The following is a 12,354-nucleotide window of genomic DNA, read 5'->3' as shown; positions in this document are numbered from 1 at the left end:
CATTCTCTCAAAGACTGACACATTTCAAAGAGTTTACCAGTCACCTGCAGGCTGTGGGAATCACAATGAGAATCTGGATGTCTTTTAGGATGAGATAAAAACAAAAAGAAAGGAAAGGAAAGGAAAGGGAGCTCACAGAACACCAAGAGTCACATAGAGGAAGAAAATCATGACTGAATTACAGAAGAAAAACATACTTACTGGGTGAAAATCTCATGAACACGTTCAGGTCACATTTAACTCAAAAAAAAAAAAAAAAATTACATTTGCAAGAAGTTAATTAAGCCTGTTTTGAAATGTGACAATGTTCCCACACACTCTCATTACGGCATTATTATTTTATTATTATTATTGTGAATCCCATTGGTAATTATTTGGCCTACATTTACATTAGATTCTCATTACTGTAATATAATTGTATATTGCAATATAAATGATGGAAGGATTTTCAGTCAGTACAAAATGCTAATGTATTATTTTATCATATAAATGTTTTGCATTACAAATTTTAGAATTTTGCATTAGAATTTTTTCACATTAAAAAAGTCAACATCTCATAAAATATTGAAAAGGATTTTAATGATCCAAAATTGAAGCTAAATTAAATTTAAAATGTAATTTATTTATTACAAATATTTGTTCCTGATTTTTGTGTCTTGGATGTGCTATTGACAGGTTTTGTGTGATTCAACCTACCACGGCTAAAACGGGACCAAAAAAAAAAACCCAGTTCAAACTGGTTTCTTGTAGGCTGTCAAATTACGCAAGGTCTAAAGTTTCTTAAGATGACCGTTATTGACATTCAAAATGATTGTTATGGGTCGAGACTCGGAATAGATGTTTGTTGAGGAAATGCCGTCTGACCATAGCACTGAGCACATTTATTACGCATTCGAACATCTGGACATCTTTGTCTCCGTGGACTTTTAATAAAAGTCTTTTCATTTCACATCATTTCATGCTGCAGCTGCTGCACTTAAATTCCCTGAGAGCCAGAGACCTTTTCATTGCTTTATTAATGTAATATCATTAATATCCTTTGAACATCTGAGTGCCTCCTTTTCAGTTTTGGGATATTTATAGTCCTTAGCAGGAGCAGGTATCACAGAGAGGAAAAGTGAGTGTGCGCCACTGAGATTTACTCTATGGGAGGCGTTTGAGGCCGGGGGTGATTATTTGTCAGGAGTAAAACACAGGGAGTATTTATCTATCAAAAGGTTCAATTCTGTTTCTTCCTCTGCAGGCCTGATAGAAAAATGGCCACAATAACCATGAGTGCTTGCTGTTGGAACTTTCTGCCTCTCGTTATCTTTTTATTAGCCATCTGTGAGGTACCAAGATAAAATACTAGAATCACAGGCTGTGTTTTTCTTCACACCAGGGTTAAAACAAGAGGTGTGCTTCATTGATTGAGATATAATTAAACCAAAAGGTGGTGTGTGGAGGATCAATGTGGCTTTCATTCGCTGACGGCAGCGAAGTCCACAGCAAATCAACACTGCGGTGTTCCTCGAACCGGCATCAGCCTCATTAAACATTCATTAGAAATCATCTCGCAGACAAAAATGGGATTCAGAAATGGTATTTTAAATCAGCTGATTCCAGTCAAAAATAAAACGAATCACCTCTAAACAGCTCCACACCAAACACTGATTAAATGTAAACTTTTTTTTGAAAAGTTATCTAATGCTTATGTAAAAGAAATGACCAAAGTGAAGACATTGAAAAATATTCACAGAAATTAACTTTCCAAACACATTTATTGGGCCAATAACATTACTCAAACACAGTGTATGACCATTGTAAACAATGAAACAGAAAAAAGGCATCAGCTCTGCTCCAGAAAGTGCGCCAAGCGTAAAATATTCGACTTTTTTCCCCCATTTATTTTCCCTCTGATATTACTTTTTTTAAATGTTTATTTGTATCTTTACATATTCATTTTCAGCATGAATAATTATATTTACAAGGCCAAGACACTTTTTTTTTCTTTTTTTTTTTTCCACAGACAACATCACCCCACAGTCTTCTTTATGATGTTTTTTGTCTTGACAATAAACTTGCAAGGCTGCCTCTCCCTCCTCTCCACAGCGTGAACGAGAATAAAGATTGAGAATGCAGTTGTTTCAAGGATGTTTTTGTATTGGTAGGGTGGTTCAATGTCCCTTTTTCCAAGATTGGTAGCAAGTTGTCCATATGTACAAAGGCTAAAAACATTCAGTTCCATTTGTGAAGAGCCTATGAAATAAATGTTATTTTTTTTATATATAGTGCTTTTCCCAAAAAAAGGTATCAAAACATTTGTGTAGTTATAACTGTATGTCACTAGCTTTGATTGGATGTATGAAATTGGATCGCTTTGCCAACAGTGCAAAGTCTCTTCTTGCTGGGGGTTTGATTTTTTTTCTTTACAATGCCATGACTTTATCTGGCAGGACACATGTCAGTCTTCATTCTGTACTTATCCATGAGCATTTCTCTTCATTCTCCTCCACGTAGTTAGTGTTCTTGGGCTGGTCCGCATGCTGACTCTATTTCAGTAGCCATTCATTCACTGTATGGGGGAAAATAATAATGATGATATTCTTCACTCTTGATGATCACCCTTCATTTTTAAGTCATCATAAGATCACATATTTTTTTCAAATAGCCCATAAAGTGCCCTGTATTGTGAGAAATGGCCTTTTCTGAACCTAATCCACGACACTCTTGGTTTGCGAAAGACATTTTACACATAAAACATTATTAACTCTTTTCCCACCATTGTTGGAAATTCCTGTCGTTTGCGAGACCACTCTTCCCTGTCATTGACACAAATGTCTGGCTTTCTGTGTTTTCACTGTTATATGTTAAACGAGCGATATGTATATATAAAATAGCGCAATCATCAACATTAAACATCATATAAATCAAAACTGCTTAATGTTACTGAATGAAATGTCGGCCCAGGACGAGCTAGGACTGTGCAAGCTTTAGGGGAGTTGATGGACTCGATCTACTTCCTCTATGGTTTGATCTGAATTCTGAATTCGATCTAGATCTTGTCTGACAAAAACGTGTTTTTCTCAGCTTTTTGCTATAAATGTTGCTTATTTTATGGAACTTACCCACAATCAAGTGTTGATAAAAAAGGATGCATGCAGCTTGAATAAAATGTGTTTTTTTTTTTTGTTTTTTTTTTAAAGGAAGAGGGGTCTGTTCTTTTTATATATTGCATATATTTAGATATGCATACAACAAAATATTCTGAGGGCCATGAAAACTTTGTGAAAATGAGAAATTCTGCCAGTGGCTGGCAACTTTGAAAAACAATACTGGCAGGGAAAGAATTAATATTTAACAATATATATCATGTAGCCACTCAGAGGAACAACTCAATATGTTTTGAGCATGCACAGAAACATTAAGGGTTATCAAAACAAATACAGTGTAAATATTTTTATTTAGACTATGCTATAAATTAATTGAAAAAAGTAGGGCTGCACAATGTATCGTTTCAGCATCGACATCACGATGAGCGCATCCGGGATCGTAGTTGATCAGTGATCCATACGGACCAGATGCAACGGTTCGAAACGTAGGTGATTCGCTGATTATTTCTGATTCAGCTCAAACAGTGAGTTTAAAGCATTCAAGCACAAGAAGACACGAAAGAGAACTCAATTCTGAACTTGTGCTTTCTGCACAGACAGAATGCAAGCACTGAATTCAGTTCTCTTTCTGAACCTTTTTGTGCTTGAACAGACGTACATGCAAAATTGTCACAATGCCCTTCTCGACAAGTATTATTGTAAACACTGTCTTAAGTGAATGTAAAAAAACAAACATATGCACATAGATCTGTACATTAAGTCTTAAAGGAGCTGTATGTAAGAAATGTATTTCAATTAATCATAAAATGGCCCTGATATGTCACTAGACATTAAGAAATCATGTTCATTTCAAATACTTATATCACTGACAACAGTAGTCCGGCCAGGATATTGTCATTTTAAAAAGTGAAGTTGCAGCCCTCAACTGATGTTGATGTTGTCATGTTGTGTTTTGGCCTGAAGCGCCACCCTCCACCTATCTACCAATCACGAAGTCAGTAGTGTTTCGGCATCGGGGTTGCCAGCTCTGCTCTAGTTACCACAGCTGCAGCTACAAACGTTCGTGCTGGATTCTGCAGCCTATTTGGCAACCTCGAGTCAGCGGGGAGGGGGAGGGGATACACCGCTCTACAGTAATTTGAAAGTGATTGCAGTACCAGTTTTGGCCACAATCTTACATACGGCTCCTTTAAAGTGACAGCAGCCTATAAACCTGCTGCCGTGTGTCATTAATTTGAATCAAACAAAAGAAAAAGACAATCACTTTTGTAGCTTTATCAACGATTAATTATATTTCATTTATACAGTGTTATTTTACATAATTACATTTGTTAGACTAACCTGAAAAACAAAACACTGTTTTTGTTCCATTGTATGGTAACACTTTACTTGAAGGGGTGTGCATAAGACTGACATGACACTGTCATAATCATGACATGACACATGTCATGAATATGAAGGAGGTTTTATGCATGTTTATGACAACTGTCATTAAGTGAAATTCGCTCAATTATGCGATATTTTAATGCAAATATGACATTGTGTGAGATGTCTTTGTTATGGCAACTTGACATTACTAAGACAACACAATCTGTCATAAATATGTCATAAACATGACATAGCAGATTAATTATCAGACTTAAGAAACCACTTAGCTTTATGGGTTGACATTTCATTAAACTGTCATGTGGTTGGTTTTGACATTGGCTGTCATGAAGCCATTATAACATTTTAATGACAAATTAAATTTGTACCACTGTAGTTGAGGTCAAGAAAAACATTCATGACACAGTTATAATGGCCTCATGACAGCCAATGTCAAAAGTAACCACCTGACAGTTTAATGAAATGTTAACCCATAAAGCTAAGTGGTTTCTTAAGTTTGATAATTAATCTGCTATGTCATGTTTATAACATATTTATGACAATTTATGTTGTCTTGGTAATGTCAAGTTGTCATGACAAAGACACTGACAGGTTATGATGTATTGGTTTATGTCAAGTTGTCATAACAAAGACATCTCAAACAATGTCATATTTGCATTAAAAATGTCATAATTGAGCGAATGACACTTAATGACAGTTGTCATAAACATGCATAAGACCTCCTTCATATTTACAACATCTGCCATGTCATGATTATGAAGGTGTCATGTCAGTCTTATGCACACCCCTTCAAGTAAAGTGTTACCCATTGTATTTAACTATATACTTGTAATTTGATCATTTTCTATGCAGAGTCACTCCCCTACAAAATCACCCAAATCATTCTAGAATGGTTAATTCTTTCCAAATAGAGTTATTCAATTAATCTGGTGAAATCTTTTCATGTATATCGCAGAAAAACTTAATATTGCTGTTTTTGCCAATATCATTCAGCCCAACAAAAAAGGCTTAACAATTGCTTTTTAATCAAATTAAAATCACTAAATAACGTTACCTGGTAAGAACACATTCACTAACCTGAGCATTGTCCATTACATAGTCCCTTTACAGTTACTGCTCTCATAAAATTAAAATAGAATTTTAAACCAATATATTTACAACGTACTGTTGGACTATATTTAATAACCAACAATAAATGTTTTAGCAAAATGTATATTTTAGTGCTAATCATTATGCGTTCGTTCACTGAAGTCTGATAAGTTTACCGGAGACTCGCTTGCTGTCAGCAGTACTAGCCTTAATGCAGAATATAAATTCTTTCTGGCATTCACAAATAAGGATATAAGCGTAAGATGTAAGTTATGCGCCAGGAAAACATCTCAATTGCTCTGACAGGGCAAGATGTGTGCATTTTATTATGAGTTAGTTTGAAGCGCTTAATACAAAGCATATCTCACTTTTCCCTCTGTATCCTATTTTTTTATGCAACAGTTTTAAACAGTGTCGTCTCGTCTTAGATCGCGTTTGAAAAATATTTTCGATACTGTATATCTTTTGAAGTCAATATAACATCCAGGCACAACTGTCACAGTCCTGCAAATAGTCACTGATTAATATTAATAACTAAAGGTATGTGAAATTTTGAACAGAATCATTAGTTTAAATTCAGTTATTTTTGTCTTGTGGAATATTAGGTAAATATGTTGTGCAGTACTAAACAACATACAAAATGTCTTGCTATTTTTCTAGTTCTAGCTCCTGTTCTGTAAGACTCCATAACATTGTGTGGTTTCCTAGAATGACAATTTTCTCTTGCACTCTGAATATCACCACCTTAAGCTAAAATTTAACATTCAATTAGCCTGCAGACACTTCACTGTGCGAGCTACAAAATAAAATGTCTTCCTGGTTAAGATACATGACCTCAGATGCCTAACCAACACTAATTAAATGCTCCTCTAAGATATTTACATATTTTAACAACTCAAATGTAATAAATGGAAGGAACCTTTTTTTGTATTGCTCATTTACCCGCCGGGGTGGTAAATTCAACCTCTCAAATAAGTGCCGCACGACTCCGATTTATCAGTTCACTGCTGTATCAAGAGTACAAGAGAATTCTCCATAGTGACATTTTGAGATAAGAGCAGGCTCAATAAAGAGACTTTTTCTTTTTCTTTTTCTTGTTAATGATGCTTTAGTGCTAAAACAATATGCAAAAATATCTAAGGCATTCTGGTAGAAGCACACAGACATCTTAAGATGCCTCTCTGAGCAGACTTATGCTTTACTGAGACTCCTAAACCTCTTAAACAAGCTCAGTCAATAAATGATGCATGGTCAACCGGCAGGTTTATTTTATATATAACACACATTTTCTGTATACATGACACATTTCAAGAAATGGGTAATTATACGGTTGTTTTGAGGGTAAATATTTGCTCGTAAGCTACTGAATAATTCATTTCACTCATCTAATATCTTCAGAATGCTTGTTTATGTGCATGTGCTCATATTTGTGAGTAAAACAAAACATACCTAAATCACACATTAGCTTATTATTAAACCTGTTTGAGCTATCTGGTTGCCTACTGCCTACTAACCGCTTTATGAAGTAGTGTTCATTTTGACGGCTACATTTTATTTAGTTTGTCATAGTCTTTTTTTGACTAAAATGCCTTTTAGCTTTAGTCATATTTTAGTCATCTGAATTGTTTTAGTTTTAGTCGACTAAAATCTAATGGGTTTAGTTAAATTGTAATGCATCAATTAAGCATTTCTCTCAAATTTCCAATCAGTTCTTTCAAGCATTTCATATTTCAAGAATATAGATTAATCCTTATTGAAGCTATTAAAGTTATTCAGTCAAGAGCATTGAGGGATTTTCTCTATTTCTTTTTCTGTTTGATTAACATGACGGACAGCAGCAGGTTTGTTAGATTGCTGTAACTTTAAGGCTGAATGCACAGATCCAATACACTGATACACATCCAATATTCTCCCAACTGTTAAGACATAATCGACTGTGTTTACATGAGTACTTGCCGAAATGGACATTTTGACTTTCAAGTTTTTCAAGCACGGAAAGACATAAAAGAGAGAACAATTACTTGTACGTTGACATCTGAGAGGCGGCTTTCTGGACATACAGAAAACCGGATTGAATGGGCTCTCTTTCGCCTCGTCACACTTTTTCAGTTTTATCCAAATGTCTGCTCTTCTCTTTCTCCCAGACGTTTACATTTTTGAATGTTTTATGAGACATGCAGCAATGCAGCAAGTGTATGCCAATTTATCTCCTGGCGGGTTGATAAGGCTGTTACAATTCAAATGTGCTCATCTACTGCGCAGGACATCAGTTCTGACTGGATCTATTCCCCAAAAAAAAAAAAAAAAAACTCCCTCACATCTGTAGAAACGCTTTTAGTTTAGTGTCTAATTCAAAGCGGGTTGAGAGATCACAGAGAGAAGCACAGAGACACTGACCTCGGTACTGCAGCTTCTGTGCCCTGTTGTTGGGGCAGTCCTTGCCCTGCATGCTGAAGTTGATGTTGGTGCGGATACAGCGGTTGTTCAGAGGCTGTACTGGGCGCACGTTGTCACTCATGCTGAGGAATATCTGCGAGGGCTGGTTCTGACTTAGCAGTCGCATGGAGTGCATCTGTAAGGATGACACGGACAGAGGAGACGTTTTATTTCGACTCACTGATAGCAGGTCACGCAATTATCACAGTCAATCCAATCCCAACAGACCCGCATCAAAAAGCAACTAGGGAGCTACGTGAGAGTGTCATTCAAGAACAGATTATATTACATATCATCACAACTGTGTATCTGCAATGTCAAAAGTGACACATTCTGCCTTTAGGAAGCACGTTAGCTGAATCCTTAAAAAAACTGATTCATAGATCAAGTAAATAAGATTTACTTGATTCTATTTTTGTTTACTTGCTATTTTGAAGTTCTGAGGACTTTTAGTAACTCAGCTAATGCATCTTGTTGCAGCTTTTCTATTATAATAATCTGCTTTTTTTTGTTGTTGCTTTTTTAAGTCAAGACCATAAAGCAGAGCCATGGATGACATGAATTAATGCTTTTTTTAAATTTAAATAAGCTTTACAGTGAAAAAATGTTTTTCTTGTTAGGTCTCATTCGCCCTCTTCCCAGCATCCATTTGTACATGAATAATTAATGTTGCATTGTGTGACTGTTTGCCAGTTTTATTTACACTGTTGTTCTTTTGTGATGTCAAGATGAGTTTGTTCCTTTAATAAAAATGATCAGGTAGTAGTTACTTTTGTTGTGTTCCAAGTCTTGAGGTCTGCGTGGCGTTTTAAGCTGAGTTTAAGAAAACACTGATTTCTCATGGAAAACATTAGATATTAGTTAGATTAGACATATTGAACAACCATGAAAATACTGGGAACTATTTGCATAGAACGGAACTGATTAAAACTGAAATACTTCGTACAACCTCTTAGAATGACTTGATCTAAATAGGTAATTGTTACAGTATGGCAGCAAAAGAAATTCAGTCAAATTCTTACATTGTTTCCTTCAAGTTTAACAAACACGATTTTAATGTCTTTTTTTGTTTGTTTTTTTGACAGTGTATGTCGATTTACCTGCATCTTTGTGACGTAAATTGGCTTGTTCATCAGTATCCATGTTGCAGTCTCGTAGCACGGTGGGATTGTCATAGACCCTTCGTAAGTGATAAAACTTGCTGTCTCTGGATAGACCTCCTCGATGTTTAGCCCCGAGAGAAGGTATGCATCATCTACTCGCACACAAAGGAGGAACACATGCTAAAGTATCTTATCGATTAAAACTCATCTAGAGAGCCATTTCATAAACATGAATTTGTCATTTTAATTATATAAATGGTGCACTTTCCTAAAATTCAATATATTAAGTAACAAAAGAATGTCTTGAAATTGTCCAAACAACAAAAGCAAAGCATAAAGCAACAATGGTAACCAAAAAGTCTTAATCTTTGCTTGTCAACAATTCGTTTTAGTATTTATGCTTTGCCTTTGATTTGTTGGATGAATGGTGACAGCGCATGTTATTTTGACTTCACAATAGTGGGCCGACATGAGATAATGCGGCACTGAATTTATGAGGAACAGCAATATTGAACCCACCTTCCACTGACAACAGACGAGTAATAGGTTCCGACTCACGTCAGATAGAGGAAATCATTCGTTATTCTCCCTCCATTCCATTGATTACCACTCTATCTCTTATCTCCCTACATGTTTGCAATTCCGCCAGCGTCATTGCACAGAACTTTGATAGCTTTGGTGGCATAAATAATTCCTTTTGGCTGTGGAGGAGGGGGATACGTTTGAAAAATACATGTGCTAGCTCCACAGCGAGGGCTGGTAGTAGTGCGTTTCCAAAGATTCAACGGGGAACGGAGCGGGAGGCAAGAGAGGCAGAGTGGGGAGCTCTGACAGCTGTCAAAGCCCACGCTCCTCTGCCCTCCCTCTGGCATTGCTGTCGAGTCCTCCCTGAGTTCATGCGCCGCTGCGGCCTGGGAGACACGCACCAACCACCAGGGGTCAGAACATTTTATCTATTCATCCGCTCTTTCCCCATCTCTATTAATTCAATTATGAAGGCCTTTTTTCAAAAGTCCCTCTGGTGAGTTAAAGGATAATGCCACGGAACATTTCCACTACACTGCATGTCAGTGTCGGCCATGAACTATTCCCAAACTAGAAAGTGGTCTGAGTTTTCGAGGCTGAATACATTTGTCTTGTGCCTTTAAACTGCTGCTGTCAATCAATGATTAGCATTAAGTTTTAGCATGAATCACAATTTCTAGAACAATAGGCAAAGAATCTCGAGACAAAATTTCCAGGTACAAGCTATTTGTTTGTCCACAACACAATCAAATCACAAAACAGCCTATCAGAAGAGTTTCTCTCCGTTTGCACTTTCTTTCAGAACGCGCTACAGCTGAACAGCATAAAACTAAGAACACATCTTATATTTTCTAACGTGAAAATATAACGTGACGCTTCACCAGGCAATATGATTTTTATGTTTTGTCTATAGGAATTTTAGGAAAAAATTTCAACAAACGAGTAATGAGGAATTATGTATCTTTAGCCCTGTTCAGATGGGACTAGTTATTTAAAAGACGTTTGAGTTACAATTCTTATCACTTCGACGTCTGTGATTTCATGTACCAATTTGGACAGGTTTGACATCTCTGTTTGTGGGAGTGAGGGTTTTCTAGATTACAGAAGCTCAACTGCTATGGTTGCGTGCATCACATATGACGGATATGTCTTTTCAATTCATTATTTATTGATATAATTTTAATTTATTATACAAACCCTAATTAAGTAAACTTCACAAGTAATAAACAAAATTTGTTCAGACGGGCAGCAAAAGGTACTTATTTTTTTTTGGTGGATCTGACTCAAATGAGTTTATTTTTTGCAGTCTGAATTGCAAAAAAATAGATGTTTACAAATACACTACTGCTCAAAAGCAAGGATGCATTAAACTGATCGAAAGTAACAGAGTAAAGACTTATATTGTTTTAAAAGATTTCTCTTTCAAATAAATGCTGAGTGTTTTTTTACTTTCTATTCAAAGAATCCTTACATTTATCAAGGTTTCCAAAAAAATATTAAGAAGTTTTTTTTCATACCAATAATAAATGATTTCTGAAGGATCATGTGACACTGAAGATGAGTAATGATACTGAAAATTCAGCTTTTCCATCACAGGAAGAAATAAAACTTAAAAAAAAAACATTAAAATAGAAAGTTATTTTCATAATATTACTGTTTTCTGTATTTCTGATTAAATAAATACAGTCTGGTGAGCATAAGAGGCTTCTTTCAACTCTAAACTTTTGATTGGCAGTGTATGTGGTTAAAAATCGGTATTAGTCTGAATGGTCAGATCTCATTTTTAAGTACGGATGTGACATGAATGTAGCATCTGTGCACAAAATTGTGGCTGAATACATTAAAATGAACTCGTTCTTTCCTATGTAATATTCTCTATGTAGCGAATAGCAAATGAGTCAGCAGTGTTGAACACAGTATGCATGAATGCGTAACATGCCTTTGTCGTTTATTGTCTCGTGCGTCAGCACCGCTGCAAGATGTCATGATAAACATAAGCAGAAGCAAAATCTCCAGGTTTCCCCACTGACATCTACTCTCAGATCTCATGGTGATGCTTACATCATAACTCCAGCAACTGATAAAGATACACCTGATATTGGCTACACTGCCTGAACAAACAAATCTGATCTCATCACTTGCAAAATGTCAGTACCATCGATCGAATTTGAGAACCATATTATCGGATTTAGTGTCAAATGGTCAACAAAATATTTTTTCTCACTTACTCTTATATGTTATTCTTGTAATGGTGTCTCTGTTCAACATCCGATTCAGAAATGAATTTGACGTCTCTGATATCTGAAATGTCAAGAGGGGAAGGGCAGAACAGTGAAAACAGATGAGAAGGACAGAGTGATGGACAGGAGAGGGGGAAAGTAAAGAGAAACAGCATTAGTGACAACTTTATTTGCAAAGTGCAGACAACATGACAATTATTTCTAAACAATGATCTCAGGGGAAGTGAATCTTCCAGTCGTTCAGTTTATAATGTAAAATTCTGAGGTGTTAGCACACATCTCTTGAAATTTACTCGATCCATTAAGGTGCTGAAACAGTTTTTTACTGCATTCAAATGCATCAGGATGAACCCAACAGGGTTCTGTAATTAAATGACACCTGATAGAATCATTTATGAAAAACTGACGTGTTTGCAATAAAACTACAGATGAGTTCTTCAAAAACTATGAGCATTAACGGAGCCAACAAGAAACATGGTTACC

At 35.9% G+C, this 12,354-nt stretch overlaps 1 protein-coding gene across 1 annotated transcript in view; it reads right to left on the bottom strand.

Moving 5' to 3' along the window:
• Window positions 1-1,744: 1,744 nt before the first annotated feature.
• Window positions 1,745-12,354, bottom strand: part of ca10a (carbonic anhydrase Xa) — a 195,801-nt gene continuing 185,191 nt past the window's right edge. The window contains exons 6-9 of the mRNA XM_084433547.1: window positions 11,860-11,932; window positions 9,104-9,258; window positions 7,965-8,139; window positions 1,745-2,554 (exon numbers count right to left, since the gene is read on the bottom strand). Coding sequence (XP_084289673.1) covers window positions 2,532-2,554; window positions 7,965-8,139; window positions 9,104-9,258; window positions 11,860-11,932 — 426 coding nt within the window. The 3' untranslated portion in view covers window positions 1,745-2,531. The remainder of the gene's footprint in view (window positions 2,555-7,964; window positions 8,140-9,103; window positions 9,259-11,859; window positions 11,933-12,354) is intronic.

Source organism: Rutilus rutilus, assembly GCF_951802725.1.
Source record: "Rutilus rutilus genome assembly, chromosome: 16".
Lineage (NCBI taxonomy): Eukaryota > Metazoa > Chordata > Actinopteri > Cypriniformes > Leuciscidae > Rutilus > Rutilus rutilus.
The sequence above is the reverse complement of the archived record's forward strand: the minus strand, read 5'-3'. Positions and strand labels throughout refer to the sequence as shown.